The sequence below is a fragment of the Lonchura striata genome, chromosome Z, assembly GCF_050655825.1.
Source record: "Lonchura striata isolate lonStrDom1 chromosome Z, ASM5065582v1, whole genome shotgun sequence".
Taxonomy (NCBI): domain Eukaryota; kingdom Metazoa; phylum Chordata; class Aves; order Passeriformes; family Estrildidae; genus Lonchura; species Lonchura striata.
In genome coordinates, this window is record NC_140740.1 from 76,282,962 (window position 1) to 76,305,630 (window position 22,669).

The window sequence follows — 22,669 nt, forward strand, 5'->3', positions numbered from 1 at the left end:
AGAGCACAGGAAAATAGGAAATTCTAAGTGGAGATTAGGTTAGCAAATTTTACTGTGTTTTGTGTTGGTGTAAAGTGGCCTCAGTGAATGCTTTTTTGTCATTTTCTAACCCACATAAAAAAGAACAGAATTGTCCCAGTTCTCTCTTGTTGAAACGAAAACTGAACTTCCACACTGTTTCATATGGGTTTAGTCCGAGTTTTTCATCCAATATAATTTCTAATAGATTGAGCTAAATATGTCAGCATAAAATACTTCTGCATTTTTTAAAGTCTGGCTTCCAGTTCCTCACAGACTGCAATTGTAAGAGTTGAGCATTAGTCACCTGTTAAGAGTTTGTTAATTTGTCAGTAGTGCTGCTGGAATGTGCACATCTTTACATAGATGGCATGCCTGGCACTTTTTATTGCCACACCTGCTCAGGATCAGTTAACCATACTCTGCAGTAAGAAATTAATGCATGCAGAAGACTCAGTACCAGAATCTTGGGTAGCACTTTGTATTGTCTTTGTATTGGCTATTCCTGTGGTTTTTCTATGCAGGTTTTCCTGTTTGCTACCTTTGATAAATGGTATTTACACTTCATAAAGATACTTCAGTGTGACATAGTTTCAGTAACATGTAGATTTACAGTATAGATTTAAAAAGAAAACTGGGAAGTAGCTTTTGGAGTTCCCTTTTTTTTTCTATGTTCTATGATACTACTTTCTTATGTTTATGCAAACATATTTTTACACTTCTAGTCCAACATGTGATATTTTAATAGTTGTAATGTGGCTTGGTATTTTAATTCCAGTTTTATATGCTTGTATTAGTTTGCCAAATGTGGATAATTTAAACAAGTATATTTTTTCCGAACTAAATTATCATCCTGTATAAAGCAGAAGTTCCTTATATTCTTACTATTTCTGGGTCTTGTTCAGAATTCTTTGAAGTGTGATGTGAACAAGCAGCAAAATTAGTGTGGTGCTTCTTCCACTCCCTACTTGATACTAACTCTCATGTTCTCTTGCTCTACAACATTACTGTCAGGATATTGCTGCTTCTGCAGCTCCTTCTGCTCTGGAATCTGTCCAGTTGAAATCAGGCCAGTGTCTGTACTTGCAAGCTGTGAGGGAGACTTGGTAATTGTGGCAGTGGTAGGAGGAATGGGACTGCTGCACACACCCCCACTTTGCACATGGACTAGGATCTCTTTTGGCAGCACGGCTGCTGTGTGTGTGTCCGTGTGTAACCACAACTGTCCATTGAGCAGAAGAATGACAATCTGCATATTTCATAAGCTTGATGGCATGAAGCTCAGCAAATTATTTGTATTGCAATTTAGGTAATTGTTTTGCAAGGTGAGCAATCCCTATATAGTTTCAGTCGGAGATTTTTTTTTTCACTTTTCCAAACTGCTTTGCGAATCTTTCAATTGAAGTAGTGCTATTTTGAATACGACAAAGGTAATGCATTTATTTATTTAGACAGTCAAAGAGAAAAAGATGCTGTTAGCAATCCCTTTGTAAACTTCAATATGCTAACTGCTACTAAGTTTTGTAGTTCTCAAAATCACTGTGATAAAGCTATTGAATAGACAGGATTGTCATTTTAATCACATGCTTAGACATTAAATATGTAAACCTTTTTCTCTAATGTTCTGATATTCACATTTTGCCTAGGGACCCACCCTCCTGACAGTCTTTGTTCTTACAGAACAATTTCATACAAACAGAAATAAAGCTGAAATTGGATTAAATAACCTGTTTCTCTATCTTCAGAATCTACCCTAAGTGTCCATTTTCCATTTTGACTAGAACATAGTATATTTCCTGGTACTTGCATTCTGTTCTGACTACAATAATGAGGCAGTGTAGCACACAGAGACACAATTTTATATAATTGAGTAACAGCAGCTGCCCTTTTGTTGCCATATGTCAACATGCACAGTCCCAGGGCAACAGGGTCTACAGCCTGTTACTATTGATTTTTATTTTCTGCTTCAGCGAGAGGTTTGCTATATCACATAGAGCCTCCTAAACATTTTTCTGCCATAATAATTGGCAGTTTGCAGAGGTGAGCAACTGACTGAACAAAGGGGAAGGGCATCAAATTGAAAGATGGTAGACTCAGATTTGATATTATGAAGGAATTCCTGACTGTGAGGGTAGTGAGGCACTGGAACAGGCTGCCCAGAGAAGTTCTGGATCTCCATTCCTGGAAGTGCTCAAGGCCAGGTTGTCTCGGTCTCTGAGCAACTTGGTGGGGGTCTAGGGGGAGGTGACACTGCCCACGGCAGGGGAATTGGAGCTTGATGATCTTTAAGGTCCCTTCCAACATAAACCATTCTCTGATTCTATTCAAGGTCATGATTTATATGCAGGAATATGTGGGCAGTTGGTTAATTATTGCAGTGGCCAAGTAGATCCTCACAACACTGAATACAAAACAGAGCTACTTTATCCACACAGATGTTTGGAAATTTTACTTTGAACTACCTTATCAAGAAACTGATTTACCAAAAAAACAAGTTCTATGAAACATTTAATTTATGAAACTTTTAAAACTAAATCTTTCCTTAAAAGATTCAGCAGCCATGCACGAGCATGAACTATCCTTGAAGAAGCTTATTTTATTGCAATCTTTTGGTATATTTAGAGCATTCAGATGTATTTTCATAACTCTAGGTCTTAGTAACAAATGTCTCCTTCCTTGGCTTGGAAATAACCTCTTAAATTCCACTCTGTGGACTCTTTCATTATCTTGAAAGGAATATTATGCATATTACACACAAACTGGAAGCCACTGTTTTTTCCTCATCTAACTTAAAACCTTAATAATTTTCTTTATTTTTTTCTTTTATCACACAAATAATTGAATTAGTCAGAATTTCATAGCATGCTTTTCTATCCAGCTGCAGCTGTTATATGTTAGCTTTACTAAGCTATTTCTAGTGAGCTCTGCTGAAGCCATCATTTTTTTAGACATCACAGACTAGAAAACACAGATGTCTCTGCACAGTGATAATTATTTTCTTTCCTCAAGCATGTTTTGCACCTACTTGGTTCCCCTTTTTATGGCCTTGGATGCATAATTTCTCTCTTCCATTTTATTTTCTCTTCCACTTTATTTTGTCTTTATTTAGACTGCAGATATAAAATATACTTAGTTTGTGGTTCTTTGTGGAGCCTTGGTTATGGTTTCTTGCTGCAACACAAAAAAATAAATATTTTCATCCTATATTGTACAGTAATTCCTTAGAATTCACAAAAGCAATGCAGGTGGCCTCTGGTTTGATAGCAATACCTGACTCTTACTTGGTAGCTGTGGATGGAGTTAGGTATTCATATATTTCTCTGAATTAAACATAGCTTCATTTCTGAATTTGAAATCTTAGTTTAAGATGGTTAGCTCTTGTAGCATGGTTCTTAGTGATGATCATCTAATTTGTAAATTTTTTAAAAATAAAAAGCTTTGAAAGTATTAGAAGCATTTGTTTGTTAAATACTAGGATTTATGCTTCATTTGAAAGCATAAGCTTTCTTTTAGACTTAGTCCTGTGCCTCACACTCTCTCTGACTTTCTACTTTGGTGGTAGCTTCATATTATTAATCAAAACTGAATAGTGCAAGAAGAGGCTGATACATCCTTGTGTAAAAATGTATGGCAAGTTCATTAATTGATCATTCAAGAGGAATTAAGAGTAAGTAATTAAGAACTTTCTAAATTCCTCTCCTATCTTATTGGGGCTTTAATTTAACTTTTTATAGTTATGCTCAGGAAGAGATTTAAAGCCTGTCTTCCAGAGAAACATGCAGTCTTCACAGGGCTTCCTTAATTTTTAGTTGTCTTTTGGTAGAAATACAACTGAGAATTTTGTTAATTTTACACATAAGTAAATAAGAAAGTTATTATCAAGTGGCGTTGCACTGAAATTTGAGAGGACAATTAAATATTTGGTGCTTCTGGCAAGTAGCAGGCAGTTAGCAAGCCCTGTGACACTAATTTGTAGATCTTGTGCCACCATTGGATTTCAAAATCCTAAAATCCACAGCCACAGAGAGATGCACAGAGAATATGTAGACAGGTTAGAACAAAGGCTTGACAAAGCTGACAGGACAGGCTCTGGAGCTGGTGAGCAGGTCTTTAAGGGAGAATTGGTTTCCGTGTGCTGCAGTCCCTGAGCAAAATCATTGCCTCTCTAGATTGCTAAACCTGAATGCTCCTCATATATTAAATTTGAACGTTGTAGATGAGATCAAGGGCCAAGGTAACTACCTGCTGTATCCAAACTCTGGGCACTTCAGGAATTTCAGTCATGAAAACTTAAATACCAGTGGTGTTTGAGTACAAAAAGGATTCACAGGAGTGTTCATGCCCCCTCCCACCCACCCTCCCTTAGTGCGACTTAACTGCTCAAATTATAGTCCAGGTTTTGGTTCTAGCTGGCTATTAAGGCAAATGATTCTTGTTCAATATAACTGAAGAATTTAAGCACACTAAAGAGAAGATTTTATGACAGTTTATGTCTCTAATAGAAGCTGGATAAATGAAAATGAAAAGGCATTGTGATGCTGGAACATGTCTTCATTTGTCTGGTAGCTAGATAAAGAAAAGTTGAAGTGTAGTGTTGTTCAGCCAGTAGGTAATTTAATGAGCTAGCAGCCCTGTTCTGCTGTTTCAAAATGTTTGGGACACATTGTACTTCTGAGGAGTGGGTTGGTAACAGCACGATTCATAAAGGCAGTGAAATGAAGTAGATGCAAACCCCCTTACTCTTACATAAAACAGGAGTAATATATGAGTCTAGTCTTGGGCTGGCAACTCCATGACTGGACGTCATAGAAGATGCATTTGACCACAGAATACCTAGGGAAAACATTTCTTTTACAAGTTGACAGAATAAATGTTTGGACTAGAGAAGGATTAGATAATTTATCAAATTGCATCTGTTTTAAAACTGGAATAAACTGATGGCATGCTTCTTTGACTCAGTTTATGTTGTTTTGAAATCTAAGCAAGATAAATGTTTTTCAAGGGGTTTAGGCCTAGATTTTAGGGCTCATTTGTAGATTTTAAAATTCGTTAGAAATCCTTAGGTAATCATTAATTATCATTTAGGTGCTATTGCATAATAAGCAGTGTGATCATAGCATATGACTGAGTCATTACGAGGTGACCATGCTGACTTTGAAGGTTAATTGATTCTAAGTTCCCTGAGTAGGTTCCCATAATGACTTCCTCTGAGATCTGGCGATCGTTCTGTTTCACAGTTAAGAAAGCCTGGCAACTTGAAAAAGCACTTTACAGAAATCCTTTTTCCATGGGCGTAATATATTTTATTTCCCAGAGGGAGGTGTGTGGGTTGCAATCACATCTGTCAGCTTTCCTTTGGGAGGGCTGGGAAATGCTTTTACCACTATTGCATTTTGTAAGAAAGAACACAGTCAGCTGAAAGCTTTAATTTATTTCTCTCATTTCAGGAAAGCTAGCACTTCTGCCTAGAAGTATCAGTGAAATAACACATACCAGCTTTTCTCTTAGTGAAAATGTTTATACAAAATACTTCTAAAAACATGTGCTCTGCCGCTTTAAGACAATATAAAAAGTCATGTTACAATGATGAAATAGATTTTCTCAGCCCTTGTGACATTCTGTGTTATAACACGGTCAATAATGCATTAGAATTAGGTGGAATTAAGATGTAACTGCCACAAAGCACAAGCTCTTATTTTATTGAACGTGATATTTGAACGGCATATTATGACTGCAAAATTATTATTAAATTTAAATGTAAACAAAAAGGTTTTATAAAGGAACATTAATGAATTAAATCTTTAGAGGAAAACAGTATGTGAAGGTAAACAAGGAGGCTTTGCAGTTATAAAGGAATTTAGCTGTGACTTGATTTGTAATCAAGTTTATCCATCATTAGGTTGCTGTCCATCCTTTACGTACTGGCATTTTGGCATTTAGAGTTGTCTTAGGGCATAGAAAAACTGATCAGGAAGCTGTCTGGTAATTCCTACCAGCAAATTGAGAAATTGAACAGAGAGAAGCCCTGTGTTTCTTGTGGATACCAGGTAGAAATACTCCAAAGTCCTCCACAGGAAGGTGCACTAGGTCATGGTGAACCTCTTGCCTCTGCTCCCTTCAGGGAGCACATTTATCCAGTTGGTAACTGGGGACAGCAGTCTTTTAGATGTGGTTGTGTGAGCCCCTCTGTAGAGGCCCAAAGGCAGGCTGGGATCCAGTTTTTGTGGCTTGGGAAACCCACACAATGGTCTGGTTTCAGTGAGATTTTAGCAGTCTGTTTGTGCATCAGCATCCCCAAAGCCAGTTTAGAAACAGGGGCCCATTGTAATGGAGATGGGAACAGTGTACTTCTTGATAGATGATGTTCATAAAGACCAGTCAAAAGGGCTGGTGTATGAAATTACCCGTGCCCTATTGTTTAGATTAACATGGCTCCTCTGTGTGAGATGGGATATCCACATTGGTGGAATCTCTCCTTGCCTTCTGGCTCCACTTTTGAAGGTGACTCTGGTTTACTAAAACATGCAGTGTTTATTTACTGTGGGACTCTGTTACACTGACTGTTGCATGGGACTAGACTTGACAAACCAACAGCATTTTAGGAGACTTGTGAAGGCTGCAATAGCTTACATAGCCAGTATCTTTACTGGCTTCTTCTAACACATTTCTTCATCTGTGGTATCTGGAAGCCTAGTCAAGATCATCTAGTTATTCTACACATACAATCTAATTACAAAATCTGTGATAAATATGAGGACATTGTAATTCAGTCAATTAACTGTGGAAGGAAAACTTTTAAGGTGTGTTGAGTGTAGACCTGTATTAACCCTCCATGACTCACTTGAAGATTGACTTGGAAGTGATGCCATGGGTTTTTGTATGCCTATGGTAGTACAGCTTAATATCAGATCTTCCTGAGTCAGCAAAAGGGTAAGAAATAAGCAGGCTCCTGACAAGCATGAGGAGGAAGCTGAAAAATGCAGCCTCCCATGGGGATGTGTGAGAAGGGCCTCCCTTGAAGGTTGCACAGGGACCTTTCTGGGAATCCAGGCATTTCCGAGCTTCCAGGTGAAGTTCCTTATGCATGCTAGTATAACCTTTTACTTATCATTGCTATAAAAACCCTTTTCTCTCATGCTTTATGTCTCTACCATAAGTAAGCAGCAGGAGCAGCTAGAGGGGAACTGTTCTTGCCAGCTATGGCAGCACCCCAGGGGAGAGCATGGCTTCTGAAGCTCGCCCCCACAGCTGGGGAGTTGCCAGCAGGAGAATTCACAACAGCCCCCTCTCTGAGGTGAGCCCACGCAGGATCTCCTAGAAATCAAGAGTGAGATGTGTAACATGAGGGGGCACACCAAAGTGCCACAGACCAGGAGTACAGCTGCTTCTGGAACAACACTTTGAGTGCATTACAGCTCGTCCCTCCTCACTCGCCCACTCGTTCAGCAAAGGCTGCCAAGTCACTTCGGGTAACAGTACTTAAGCATCAAAGAAGCACACAACAGATTGGGAAAATGTACTGCTTTTGCTAATGAACTTTCAGTTTTAAAAAAGAAAAAAAAAAAACATTTCAATCCTTTTACCTTCTCTGGCCCTTAGTTTTGAGATTTGCAAGCACTAGGTGTATTACCTGTGAAACGCAGATAACATTTTATTGCACACAATTATAATGTCATGGTGTGTCATTAAAGAAAGGTCACTACAATTAATCTGTGGTAAAGACAGAAGAATAGTACTCAGCAGTACAGAATCAAAATAATTGCAGATAAGAAGAGGCTCTTTCCATTTTACACAAATGCAGATATCTCAAAAAGTTGCAAACTTTAGGAATAAAATCTTTTTTTGGGGGGGTCTATAAGGAATGTGTATAATAAAATATAATCATAGATGACTATTAAGTTTCACAGACTGCATGTCTTTAAAATGCCAAGAGGAGTTAAGAGCAAGCTTTGCCAGCCACGAAGCATAACACCACCTGTGTGACACTGTCACAGTCTGTTTGAGACTGCAGGGTGGACAGCACAGGGCTTGGAGAGAGCATTGCTGCAAATGCCTGCCTGAGTACTTCTCTTGTATTTGTGATGGCTGATGAATGGTTTAAGCACCAGCAGGAGCTTTTGCTGTTTTGCAGGGTTTCCAGCTGCTTGAGAAGTGGGACCAGATGCAGTCTTTTGGTGCAGTCCTACAAGCTCTTCCTCAGCTGAGGATCCATCTTCTCTGTTTCCCCAAACTGTGATAGCTAGCCCAGTGCCAGACCATGCTGAGTGCCTACATTTGATGGGTTTTGCTGTGGCTGCTGCCACAGCTGGGGCAGTAGCCACAGTGTCTCTGCCTGCTCCATGTGGCAAGGCTGTGCTCCAGTTTACAGTCTCTCAACAACTGCAGCCAACATCCACTTGTAAACATGTGGAAGCAAGCTTCAGGTGATGCTAAGGGCTTTAGCCCAATAATTGGAAATGAATTTCACTGTTCAGTGCAGTGCTGCAGAGCTACAGACATTAGCCTGAAAGTATTTTCTTTTTTTTTTAGTCAGAAGGAAACAATGAGAGAATATGCATGTGTGTCCCTTTGAAAAACACTTCTGACTAGTCTCTGTAAAATAACAAGTTGTATTTAATCATTAGGAATTCCATTTTAATGTCTCTACAGCAACAAAAAAATCATTAAAATGACCTCTCATCCTTACAGTCTATAATTCTTATATTTTAATGGCACTTTGTTTCAATAATTGCTTTCATGCAGAAAATATTACAACACAAATAATACCTAAAACAATACTCTCTTTATTGTCTAGGCAGCTCAATGAAAGCTCCAAGAACTCATTAAAAGACACTTTTCATGCAATTTGCATTACAATAATGCAGATTAAGTCCCTGAAAAAGTAGACATGATAAAGAAGTCAAATGTATTTCAAGAAATTTGCCCAAACTATTTATCTATTGTTATATGCTAATCACCACCTCATGTTTCATAATCAGAGCTTTAAATCGTGAGCAGATTATTTTCTTTTCCTGCAGAAAAGGAATAAAAATTAGGGTGCACTTTTTGAATTTGTGTATCATTATAATGAAAAACACAGGAGGTATTATGATCATTTTTGCAATCACTAAGGCTTTTCTAAGTAATACTCCTGCTCTCACAGATGGGAAAAGTAGTTTTTCACAGTGGCCAGTCATGTGTCCTTCAGCTGAAACATGTTTTTCTGTTATTTGGGAATTGCTGTAGTTCTATCACTTCAGTATCTCTTCATGCTGTTGACTGGGTTAAGAGCTGCTTGACTGAGCTAAGAGGATCATCTTGTCTTTATTTCTCTCTCCCCCTCTCTCTCTCAAATGCAAAAATCCAGATGTGCATAAGTACTCTGTCTTACTCTTTTCTTTCTGCTGTGGGGCTAGAACACTTGCGGGAAACAGTCTTAAGGACACTTCATTGTAGAAAAGGTTTCATCATGTTAGAATACAAATACAATAGAAGTGCTTCATGTAATACAGTATTTCAGAAACAGAATCTATTTTCCAAAGTTGGATGCTCTGGGGAGTTTAGAAATTACATAGTGGGAGAGCTGCCAATAAATATTTCAAAATAAGATTTAAATTTTTTATTTTTCAGTAAGGGTGTAGAAATCTGGTGTTTTGCTGATATGAGCCAATTCATGTTTTATTTTTTAGATGATGTCATGTCCCATTGTGTTATTATGTTTTGAGTCTTGTTATTTCATATTTTATTATATTCTTTTAAATGTGCATACAGAGAGGAGAAGGCTTTTACTTCATTTAATTTTAAATACCGTTAACTGTGTTTGTTTGGGTTTTCTAAACTTTTTGTCAGAAAGTAAGACTCTTTTTACTGTATTCTTTTCAGGGGAAGGGAGGGAGTTACTAACTCTTGGGTATTGAATAAAGTAATTTTCATCATTTTTTCTGATATTTGAAATATTTAAAACATCTGGATCCTTTTCAAGGCTTTTCAAGGTTTGAGGACAGCTATACTAAAAGGAACCCACTGGTTAAAGCAAGCTTGTCAATAATGTGCTTCTACTCTCCAAGTGTTGCAGGTGGGGAGCTCTTCGACTTCTTAGCTGAGAAAGAATCTCTCACGGAGGAGGAAGCCACAGAATTTCTCAAACAGATTCTTAATGGTGTTCAGTATCTCCACTCTCTGCAAATTGCCCACTTTGATCTTAAGGTGAGTTGAACAGATAAAAACTTAAATTGTAATCAACATCCATTGAAGTCTTTTGTAATTCTAGCCACAAATCAGTCATCGTGCAGATCTTGGCCACAGTTTTGTTTTGCTAGCTTATGTAGGCAGGGGAAAGCTCAGCCATTGGAAAGAAGTTACTGAACTGTAAATAGTTCCTGTCTGGGAAATGTTTCTTCAGGGGAAATGGCACCTTCTGACAAAATTAAACCATTCTGAGAAAACAAACCTGAAATAAAACAGAGGACTGTGATTTTTTTTTCATGTGAATGGGATCTGGGTGAAGCATTCTGACCTAGATGCTTTTTTGCAACTGTGGGTTTTTTCAAGTCCTTAATTGAAACTACTAAGTACAAGGATTCTTATGGAGCAGGCAGCAGATTTCCACTTCTGTCTTTTTCCCTTTTTGTGGCTTTTTTGTTTGTTTTCAGAAAAGTTGTTAATTGCATCCTTTTGATAATGAAAGCAGAGCTTCTTGTGTCTAAACTCAGCAACCGCTTTTCAGTGTTTCAATTTCAGCATATTTTCCCCCATAAGATTTTATTTTTCAAAGGTAGACAACTCAACATTCCCTGAAGTCTCCTGAATTGGGCAGCTATGTCTGTAAGAGAAAAAGGAGGCATGATTTTTTAATTATAATTGAAATGTAGTTCTGAAGGGGGGATGAGGTAGGGAAGGGAATGAATTCCAGTGTAAGCATACCTTTTCCAGTTTCATCATCATCACCTCAGTAATATATTTGGTCTTTGTATGACAGTCAGCAAGAGAGAAAAACTTATTGGCTATTTATTGAAATAGTCAATAAAGCTAGAAAGGAATGTATTTCTTAGAGTATGAAATGTGAATTTTCACCAGTGTGTTTGTAGTTGAACAAGTCTTCCTTGGATACCAAAAATTTGTGCATTACAGTAGTCAGAAAGGTGTAGAGCAATAAAAGTATGCAACAGAAATGCAGGGAGGAAATAAAACAAAATTACATTTGCACATATTAGGTCCTGTGATTGGGAAAAAAAGGTAAAAGAAAGGTGACAATTAAGAGCTCTCCCTAATGCCTCCAAAAGCACTTAACAGTCTGGATAGGATAGATGTAACTACAGGACCTTTCAGAGCACACCAGCTTATGGACATAACAGGACATGGAGACTGAGTAGCTGGTTCTGTATGCTCATTAAAGTGCTGCAGTGTGGAAACAGCCCCCTTTGCTGATAATCCTGGCATTTCATCTTCTTTGTTCTGGCTTTGCAGATCTTTGCTGTAAAGTAATGTGAAGTCCATATTTCAAAATAAGCTAGAAAAGACAGAAGAACCTGCTCTTTTTTCTATTTTTTAAAGTATGTTGAGCCTTAAAATATGGGAGCTGGACCACTCCAGAAATTTCCCTGGAAGATTCAAAGGCAACAAGATACACTTCCCTGATTGCTTATGTGGTGTGGAAGAAACCTCTTTCTGAGACTAATGTAAACCAAACCCAGTAACTATTTTATAGGGTTTTGTTTCCTGCAAGCTCCCAGTAGTGCTGGAATGGCTGTAGCACAGGGCCTGTGATTTTTACTGGGGGACAGTGTGTTTCACTTAGGGTCAGTCCACATGAAAACTGTAACTGTCGTCTCTACAAGAAGAAAAATCTTGGCCTTGTGGAAATCATAGTGCTTCAATGTCAACATGAAATCCTAATTTACTGTAGTTACTTTAAGCATATGTTAGATCATAATAGGAAAAGACAGGACTTTTCTGCCTAAAATACAATTCAGGTGTCTAATGGAGGTAAAAAGGAATGTTCAGTGGTGAAGAACACTGGTCCACAGCTTGTACTTATATGTAATCTCTCTTTCTCTCCCCCTTCCTCCTTCACAAAGCCTGAAAACATAATGTTGTTGGACAGGAATGTACCAAAGCCTCGAATCAAGATTATTGACTTTGGTTTAGCACACAAAATTGACTTTGGGAATGAATTCAAAAATATCTTCGGAACGCCCGAATTTGTTGGTGAGAAAACTGTTGTTTCGTCAAACTATTATTTTTCAGTCTGTGAAACAGTATTTGTGGCTTATTTTAGCTGATTTACAGATTATGAAATTGTGTGTAATTAGTGACATTTTGAAATGTAAATAAGCAATTTGTAGCATTTGATTTCAAATTAGACTTGCATTAAGGTGTTTTAATCTATCAGCATCTTAGCTTACTATCTCTAACATACATGGACTCAGAGTGAGACTTTTACCTGTTCTTTGACTAGGTACTTATCTTGCTGCTTTTTCCTTTAGCTCCTGAAATAGTAAATTATGAGCCTCTTGGTCTTGAAGCAGATATGTGGTAAGTTATTGGATCTTACTTGAAGTAAATCTCTCATGATTATGCTTATGTTCTAACCTTTTTTTTTTCTCCTCTCTCTCTTTCCATCTATTTTTTCTCTCCTCTCCCTCATCCTTTTTTTTTTGTTTGTTTGTTTATTTTTCCTTCAATCCAGGAGCATTGGTGTAATAACTTATATTCTGTAAGTACCAAAATCTATGGGTGTTTCTTGCAAATGCTGTTGTTTTTTAATTCTTATTCTATCCTCTGGGGTGTTGGTGGTGTCTGTACAAATCAAACTGCTCTGATTGCACATCATGATTCAAGTTGTATGATCTTAAAAGCAGTAGTATAATTATTGAAAGATAAATATTGAAAGAATTGCTGTTAATCAACCATTGAGCTAGCATGGGAAATTATCTTTAAATATGTAGGTGACTTTCCTACAGCTATATTTTAACAGTAGTCTTTGAAATTACAGCAAAGTTTTCTAGTCCTGCTACATCACATCTTCTGAAAGTAGATTTGCAGCCTTAAAACAGAAAAGAAAAATGTTTGCTTTCTGCTATTATTTGATCTCAGAGGGCTGAAGCAGCATAATTACAACATGTACTGAGAGGAATGTTCTGTCTCTCTTTCAGTCTAAGTGGTGCCTCTCCATTTCTTGGAGAAACCAAACAGGAAACATTGGCTAATGTCTCTGCTGTGAATTATGACTTTGAAGAAGAATTCTTCAGTAATACCAGTGCCCTAGCTAAAGACTTTATACGAAGACTTCTAGTCAAAGATCCAAAGTGAGTTGTTTTTCTTCTGTGTGGCACTTACATCTCTATATTTAAAACTACATAGTATTTGGAGGTGAGAGTTTAATAAGCATAAACCAGTATGTATTTTATTAATAGCTGAAACAGTTTTATCTCTTATTCTCTTAAAGGAAGAGAATGACTATTCAAGACAGTTTGCTGCATCCTTGGATCAAGGTTAGCATGCCATTCAATCTCTGTTGTCCTGTTTTTAATCATTCTTCATTTCATGCTTTTCAAGTTCCTTAACATGGAATATTTTCACAATTGTTTAGTGTAATTTGCTGTTTTGGAAAGCTGCCTGTATGAAAGCTAACACATTCAGAATATGGGCTTCATTAATGTAGGCTCAATGTGAGTTAGCAGTAGGGAAGTAGCTCCCTATAGGAATTATAAAGTCATGGTCAGACAGAGAAGCTAATCTTCAGAGAGCATTGCACTGACACACATACAGTCTCTGAATCCAGTCTAATTCACACTAATTCTTCTTCTTCTAATGCCCTTATTTAGACTAAAAAAACTAGTAGTCTCTCTTCTGTCCTTCCCCTTAGACTGAAGAGAGCAGTTGATGTGGTGGCCCACTTCCTTCTTCAGTGTTTCAGTGTTTGGTTTGGATTGAGCTGTTTGTTTGGATTGAGCTGCTAAATTGAGAGGGAGAAAATGGCACCTATCATTCTTCTTAATGTGTGTACTACCTGGCAGTTTATTGTTTTAATTTTGTATCACATTCTGATTGTGAGTAGTAAACCCATTCAGTGCCATTGATTTCTCAGGATGTGAGGATGCACAGTGGGTATTTGGTCCCATTTGACTTCCCATAGAATCAGTTAGCAGAATATTTATCTGTGCCACAAGTGCTCCAGTTCATGGTACAATATCCAGGGGCAGACATTTCTACAGCAAAGTGCCAAACTACAAATTTTACCATGCTTTGCTGAATTTTTGCTGAGGTAATCTGATATAGTTGAAATGTATGGAACACATTGACATTATATTTTAAACCGCTAAAGCAAGCATTATGCAAGCTGGTCTCTCTTGGACCAAGTTCCACACTCATGAAAGAGACAGGTTGTTTTATACCCTATTACTTTGCTTTATAACTTAACTTTCCAGGCATTTGATTCCCAGTCCACTGGGCATATCCTCTTTTCCCCTTTCCCACCACTATCTTTACCCCACCACTATCTTTACCTTTATTTCCATGGCAGGGAAGGTTGCAACTGGTTCCCTTCTAACCCAAGCCTTTCCATAATTCTTTGAGATATATATATATATATATATATATATATATATCCGTAAAAATGACTTCAAGAATGGGATCATAAAATGCAAAATTTGGTGTACATCACTAGTCATTGGTGTTTAGTATTAGCCCATGAAAAATTTGAAAGGATGAGGGCTTAGGGCTTGCTGCACTGTTAGGTGAGATGTGATTTTTTTGGGGGAGGGAGTAATTTTTCAGCAGCATCCAGGTGATTACACTGAGACTGTAACAAAGATTGACTGCATTTAAAATCAGTCAGGAAATCTTCCCAGAAGACAGGATTTATCTTGGAAATCAAATGCCTCTATCAGAGAGGGAGGTGAAGGACAAGGCTGAATGTTCTGATGTTTGAAGGGTTTTTTGTTTAAAATAAAAAAGAACATTTTAGGTATTGCATTCTTAGGTCTGGATTTCCCTTACAGCATTTTCTTAGGAAATTCCATCTATATGACAGACTAAACTCTGAATATTAAAATTATGTGCTTACAATTACTTCATTATTACAATATGATTGGAGTACTATTATAATGTAAGTGGAAATCATCACTGAGGGACAGAGTCTTACATGCAAAAATTATGGAATTTTTTAGAACATCTTTATTTTCCCTTTGCTCACAGCCGAAAGACACTCAGCAAGCACTCAGTAGAAAAGCTTCTGCAGTGAATATGGAGAAATTCAAGAAGTTTGCAGCACGACGAAAATGGAAAGTAAGTCGTTCAATAACACATCAAATGTTGGTGACATGCAAATGCAATAGAATTGCCTGTTCCAGGGAAAGGTCAGCACATTTAAGTGTGGAAAAGAAGGAAAAAGAAACACCAGGAATAAATTAAGTGCTTGAGTATGGTAGTATGGGAGAAGACATCTTTGTTAGTGATCTGCATACAAATGCTTGTGTGTGGATTGTTTGCTTTGTGTTTCTGCTTATTATAAATAACAAAAGTTAAGGTTTCTAATCCAATATTAAAAGCAGATGGGGTGTTGAAGTTAAACTTCCGTTTGTTTTGCTAAGTCCTTTAAAATCTCTGCAGTATCATCCTTTCAGAATTTTCTATTTTTTTTACATATAGCTTTTTTCTTATTATTTTTATAAAGCAATCAGTGCGCTTAATATCCTTGTGCCAAAGATTATCAAGATCTTTCTTGTCCAGAAGCAGCATGAGTGTCGCTAGAAGTGATGATACTCTGGTAAGTGTGTCCTTATATATTTAGAATGCTTTATCACATATGAACTTTGCCAGTTTCTAACTAACAGAAATATATTAGTCTCTTAAAAATTTGCATTAATTAACTAACTAATTAACTAACTAAATTAATTAACTAATCTCATAAGTAGGAAGAAAAAGATTTTCAGATTACAAAGGTCAGTTATCCATAGTTTGATCTTCTGCATCTTGAAATCTTGACATTTAACTTACCTTGTTAAGGCTGATACCTGGTGTCAAAATTTAATTTCTTGGTTTTGAATCTTGATTAATGAGTATTTTTTGTACCATAACAATTATATGGTGAAAAAGTTTCATCTGAATTTTACTCATCATTTACATAATCATTTTGTAGACTAAAATAATATATCTTTTTTTTTTTCTGAATATTCAAAATAATTGAAACTGTTTTAAATCAAATGAATGCTCGACAGTAGTGTCACAACGAGCAGTTATTTAAGAAGGAAACTTCAGAGTTGGCCAGTATTCAGTTTGTGGTATTAGCTAAGACTAGAGTTGCAGTTAGGAGCAATTGCTGTATGTTTTTTAATTACAAATGCTTGTAAATCCAAAAGCATTCTTCTTAGCTTGTTCTACAAGTTTTAATGCACACTTCACAAATTCCCTGTGATCAGCAAGGAATGTGTGTTAATATGGTTAGAGCTGTGGAATATCATCTTTTCTGTGCATTAATAGGATCAAACTTCAAAAATTCTGCAAAGCCTTTTTCATGCATACTATCTTCTCTATGGCCCTCCTGTGCAACTCCATGCTCATGTTTCCACTTTTTCTCCTCTTATCTTTCGGCTTCTGTGCTCTTTGTTCTCCTCTTGCTCTCCTTTCCCTACTCACCACCCCACCACCCCCTTCAGCTATCTGTATGCCTTTTAACACTGGATCAGCTTTTCACACCTGTGTTCCAGCAGAAAGGATTATAGCCAATGTTAGTGTCCTAAAAAATCTGAAACCTCAGGAGAAAGGAGGTAAGAGCAATCCAAATAATGGGCTCTGTGAATTTCAGCTCTTTGAAATTCTAATGCAGAGAAGAAAAATAAACTTACACCTGCAGAGGTATCTAAACTTATTACTTAGGTTCTAGATTTTTAACTGATCCATTTGAATAGATGAAAGCTTGGACAAAAGCACCTCTCTTTTGGATGGAACGAAACCTGATGCTTCAGCTGGGTTTTTTACTTGTCACATGTATGCATGGAATAATTTCATTTTATGCAAGTATTGCGTCTATTGAAATCTATCATCTACTTTTCATATAAGGAAAAAAATACACCTAATTAAAAAAACCTATGTGGAATGTCAGTGAGTAACAGGTTTGTGTGTGACAGAGAGGGAAGCACATTTTACTAGAAAACGTGTTGGGGGGTTTGGTGTGGGTTTTCAAATAACATGCATACATGCTATCCATATGTTTCATGAAAGATTACAACTTGCAGCTGAAGCACTCTCTAACAAAAAATATTTCAAAAAATTTAAGTTTTAAATTTTTTTGATGTCTTGGCAGCTGGTTAGATACAGATCTTTTCTTAATGCTAACAATTTTTCTTCTTTCACATTTAATTGCAAGGATGAGGAAGATTCTTTTGTGATGAAAGCTATTATTCATGCCATCAATGATGACAATGTTCCTGGATTACAGCACCTTCTGGGATCTCTGACAAATTACGATGTCAATCAACCCAACAAGGTAGTGTGGGTCTGCTTTGAGGTGTGAGGTGTGTGGGGGACTAGCTACCACCCTGTTGAATAGAGCAATGTGGTTGTAAAATAGAAATGTAACACCTGAAATGAAGAGGCAAGGGAATGGGAAAAAAAATCTGCCTTTTTTCTAGGATAAATTTTCATGTGTTTTGCGTTCGGTCTTCTCAAGATACATTAAAATGGAGCCCAAATGAGCCCAAATTATTTTGCGTAGGCATTTCAAAAGTGTAACTCAAATCTATGGTCAGGAACTGTGGTGTATCAAATATCTGCCTTCACTCTTGGTGGCAGTTGCTGTTTCATGTGGCTAATGAAGATGGCACAATACCTAAGAATAACCAGACTGCTAAAACTGACTTTGCAAAGCATTGTTAGAAGTTGCAAACTGCAGAAGTGGGTTATGCGAACATGTTAGATGGTGGTGTTCGCTTTCAGTAATGAAATTTCTTGTCCACTACAGTATTTCAATGCATCAGCAACATCTAGGAAAGTGAAACAGGACTGCCAATTAAAACAAAAAAATACAATTATTTCTTAAATGGTTCAAGATGAGGTCACACTTTTTTTGCATGGTTATGGTGACTTCCATTACAAAGTACTTGTAGTTTCAGAAATATTCATGAAGAGCAGTATAGAAGTAAAATGTATGTTATTTTAGTGTGGTGGATCTTGAACCATTTAAGAAATCACTACATATTTTGTTTTAATGGGCAGTCCCATTTTACTTTTCTAGATGGTTTGTGTCTGAGGTGGTGTGGTAGCTGCAGAGAAATTGCAAAGGGGAATGTTCTTACCAAACAAGGCTAATACTAAGAGCTTAATATCTATATCCCTTCTTTAAAAAGCATAAATTTACTGTGTGATATATCGTGAATTCATCTCAAAAACATGGAGAATTGCTGTGCAATAAATCTTTTTTTGAACAAAGGGATTAATTATTTCCACACAGTATTTCCATACAATATTTTCTTGTAGCCTTAATTTGAAAGTGGAAATCCAGAAATGCTATTCAATGCATCCCTTCTATTCAACTGTTTTCTTAATCCTTCAATAATTAATTATATCATTCTTGCTTGTATTTTATTGTTAGCATGGAACACCTCCACTACTGATTGCTGCTGGCTGTGGAAACATTCAGATGCTTCAGTTGCTTTTAAAACGTGGATCCCGTATTGATGTTCAAGATAAGGTTGGGGGTCTGCTTTTCAACTACTCTTTATAAGTTTTTTTAGTACAGTTAGCAGGAGACAAGCAGTTCAGACCAAGTGGTATTGGAAATTAAAAACTCAGAGCTATAGATCCTGTCTTCTGTCTTCAACAGTAAAAAACATAACACCAAGTTTTAGCAATGTCATTTGCTACTAATACATATTCTATGATTTTCATCACTTTATTAGCTGAAATAATTTCAATGACACTAATCTTATAATGTAGTTCATACTTAAAAAACACTTCAGTTAGCTCAAATTAGTGATTTCCTTGAAACACAATGGTGAACTTTATTTAATATAAAATGATAAATTAATATTCTAGCCATGGGAAATATAGCAACTAAAGGATGTGCTTTACAATAAGCTCTTTTCCCCACTATGCTGTAATACTTTACTTAAAACAAGCTTGAAGAACTGTCTGCTTCTCCATCTAATAGATGGTAAAGCAATCAGAAGAAAGGTTTTTATCTCATGACTGTTCTTTCCAAAGAACTCCCTAACAAAGGAGGATTATCCTTGCAAACAGTTAGTAATCCTGTTAATCATCCTTGCATAGAGAGGTTTTGTTGTCACTGTTGGTATGTAGGGTTGTTGAATCAATTTGAATGTTTTTTTTAAAGTGAATGTGTTCATATAAACTTGAATAGTTTTTCAGTGTGTCTGTGTACACCGAAGTGGACATGTACCTCAGTTGAAAATCTGAAATATTTTTTTTTGTGACAGGCTGGATCTAATGCAATCTATTGGGCTTCTCGACATGGACATGTAGAAACACTGAAATTTCTCAGTGATAATGAATGTCCCTTGGATATTAAGGATAAGGTAACAAAATAGCTTATTTTTTACACTGAGAACCTTTTCCTATAACTCTATCTTAGCAAAGAGAGAGGTCTTTCAATTGAAATGGTTTTCAGCTGTGCCATAATTCCAAGAATTTAACTGGCTCCTTTAGTGTGGTTTCCTAAGTTGACATATAGGGCCATGATAACAGAACTTTAAAGTAGCTGGATGTACTGATTATTTTTCTGACAAATGATAGCCAAGAGTGCGTGTTAAATGTGGTGAGTACATGGTGGGTAGGTGGGGAAGTACAAACCTAAATTAATTTTCATTTGAAGACTTGATTTCTCATTGGAACTTAGAGTGAAATCGTGATTTGGTTTTTCATTCCTCTTGATTGAAAATCACTTTTGTCTGACAAGTAAATTTGACTGTTATTAAGTTGAGTATAAGGAAGCCTAACAATTTATAGCTGATGAGCACTTACCTTGTCTTTGGCAGTGTTATTTGAGCAACATAAGCCATAGAAACTAGTTGCTGTTAAATTTTTATACCATAGCAATGACTTTATACTAGCCAAAGCTCCAGTACAGAACAAATTATACTTGTGAAACACAGTTTGCTTTGCTGAGGGAACTAATGCAAGGCAAGGTACCTTAGGAAAATTTTTTTTTGACTCCTGATAAGGCTATTACGAAAGAGGTTACTCTATTTAAAAAAACAATTTTTGTTTTATATAATTTCAAAAAAGAATGTGTTGCAAATAGTTAGACATAGTGACCAAAATGCAGGACCAGGATATACCAGGATATGCCAATGTGTTAGGGCAGCTCCTTACATTTGAATAAACAGGGCAGGGGGGAGCATATGAAAATATTATGAATAGAAGAGGGAAATCTGTTTCAACACAATTACACACACAGCTTCCTCCTCATATTGCTCAGAAAAGCCATTGTGGCTGTGATCTGGAGCTAATAAAGTGGAAAAATAAGTTCTGGAAAAAGATATCCTTTGAAGAAATAACTTACCTGCCAGGTGGTGGTGTGTCTGTCACGTACAGACAGGTTGTAAGCTCTGCTGATGGCGCTGTGTGGCTGGGCAGCAGAGAGGGAGGAGTATCCCGTGCAGGATTCAGAACATTCAGGCTGCACACAGTGTACAGGCAGTGTGTACCATGTGTGACACAGGAAATTACACTGGCATCTTCTCCTGTAATTGCAGTCTGGGGAGACCGCTCTCCACGTGGCAGCTCGGTATGGGCATGTGGATGTGGTTCAGTTTCTCTGTAGCATTGGATCCAATCCAAACTTTCAAGACAAGGTGAGTCATAAACACTGTCTGCATTTTTTTCAACAAATAAGGCCTTATATAAGTGGTCAAAACTTCAAGTCTCACTTTTAGCCTCTGGCATGTTTGCAAACCAGAATTATGGAGGTTTTGATAATTCTTAATAAGTAAATAAAAAAAAAAAACTGAGAGAACCAACCAGTGCTATAAAATACAGGTTCTCTCAAAAATGAAAGCTTCATGGAGAAACAACTGGGTGGTGGTGGTGTGTACTCTTTGAATTCAGCTAAAGATTTTTATTAGTTTTTGCCTTGAATTCTGCTTGAATGGACTCTGCTTGGTTTTAGAAGTCATAGGATTTTTCTGCAGTGTCAAGGACACAGATTTGAAAATGAGGGAGATTTCTTTAGAGGTCTGAACTCTTGCAAGAAAACAAGGAAGAAAAGGCTTAATAGAAAAAGAAAATCCATTTGACCCAAATTTGACTCTGTGTGTATGAGTTTCACAAGCCTCCCCAAGTGCTGCATCCTCTAGGACTTCCTTTTCATTGTTTAAGGAGCCCTAGGCTGAAGGAGGACAGGACATGCTCTTGTCTGTTTCTTCACACTCAAATTTTTACAGAAACCTTGAATACAGTCCAAGTCCTCTGCTATTATCAGCCTCGTCTCTTTTTTGATATTTGCCAGGTAAAGGCTAACCCATTTCTTAGAATTTGATAGAGCATTTAGTAGGTTTTAATTCTCCCTGCTTTTTCAGTAGGCTGCTTTCAGTATATTTTTGTGAAACATTTGATGTTTTTAATGGTGTTCCACGTAACTGCTCTGACGTACAATGAATTGAAGTTGAATATTTTTAAATTTCATGGGTTCAAGCAAAAAGCAAATTAGTACTGAGTACTTAGTACAGGAGTCAGAACTGAACTCCAAATGCAGACAGTATCAAAGGCATGTTGTGAAGTGTCTTTAAAAGACTTGGGTTTTTAGAACTTGTGTTTCCTAGAACATTGGGTTGTGACTTCTTAACATGGTAAGCAGAGTGACCTGCCTCAAACTGCAGCTCTAGTGGGATTTGCACCTTCATTGTGATTGATCTGTTTTAGACACTGGATTAGTCACAGCACACGGGATGTAGAAGTTGTTTGTGAACAAGGGTCTGTTTTCAAATGAGAGAACTAAGATAGATAGCCTCAGAAGCAAGGATAGATTTAAAGTAGTATTGCTGACATACAAGGTACCATAATCACTTGTATGTCAGCTGAATTTATTCTTGGTTTTAGAATGTCAGCACTAGAAATTACAACATCTTTTTATAGGACTTACTTAGTAGGCTGTCTTTTTTTTTTTTCATACCATCTTTTTATATTTTTAAGCTGAGGAGTTGTTCTTCCTGAAGTTTGGTTCAGTGCTGTTTTGATTTTCGATGTTCATAGGAAGAAGAAACCCCGCTGCACTGTGCTGCTTGGCACGGCTACTACTCTGTTGCCAAAGCACTCTGTGAAGCAGGCTGCAATGTGAACATTAAAAACAAAGAAGGGGAGACCCCGCTCCTGACAGCATCTGCTAGGGGTTACCATGATATTGTGGAATGCTTAGCAGAACACAGGGCTGACCTTCACGCAACAGACAAGGTTAGTGATGCCCGGACATCACAGGATGCGTCTCTCAAGTGCTTCACTTGAGTGCTGCGAGTCAGCATTATTTCCACAATGTGAATTTTCATAGCAGTTTGCACAGGGCCTATTGATAACTGAAACAGTCTCTAAGGTTGTCCATTGATGATTATTATTCCATGATTGGGATTTTGCTGATCTCCTTATTATTTATCACCTCATGAGTAACACTCTTTGAAAAATTGTAGGAACATCAGGTTCTGTAATTGGCAACTGTTAACTT

General features: G+C 37.1%; 1 protein-coding gene across 2 annotated transcripts in view; it reads left to right on the plus strand.

Moving 5' to 3' along the window:
• The window catches only part of DAPK1 (death associated protein kinase 1), an 85,804-nt gene that overhangs the window by 41,543 nt on the left and 21,592 nt on the right, over positions 1–22,669 (plus strand). The window contains exons 4-16 of one of the 2 annotated variants that reach the window (XM_085566627.1): positions 10,065–10,203; positions 12,075–12,204; positions 12,483–12,531; positions 12,686–12,712; positions 13,152–13,304; positions 13,445–13,490; positions 15,196–15,285; positions 15,674–15,766; positions 17,366–17,485; positions 18,590–18,688; positions 19,434–19,532; positions 20,712–20,810; positions 22,207–22,404. In XM_085566627.1, the coding sequence (XP_085422753.1) occupies positions 10,065–10,203; positions 12,075–12,204; positions 12,483–12,531; positions 12,686–12,712; positions 13,152–13,304; positions 13,445–13,490; positions 15,196–15,285; positions 15,674–15,766; positions 17,366–17,485; positions 18,590–18,688; positions 19,434–19,532; positions 20,712–20,810; positions 22,207–22,404 (1,342 nt within the window). The remainder of the gene's footprint in view (positions 1–10,064; positions 10,204–12,074; positions 12,205–12,482; positions 12,532–12,685; positions 12,713–13,151; positions 13,305–13,444; positions 13,491–15,195; positions 15,286–15,673; positions 15,767–17,365; positions 17,486–18,589; positions 18,689–19,433; positions 19,533–20,711; positions 20,811–22,206; positions 22,405–22,669) is intronic. The other variant, XM_021531138.4, reaches the window with a different exon arrangement.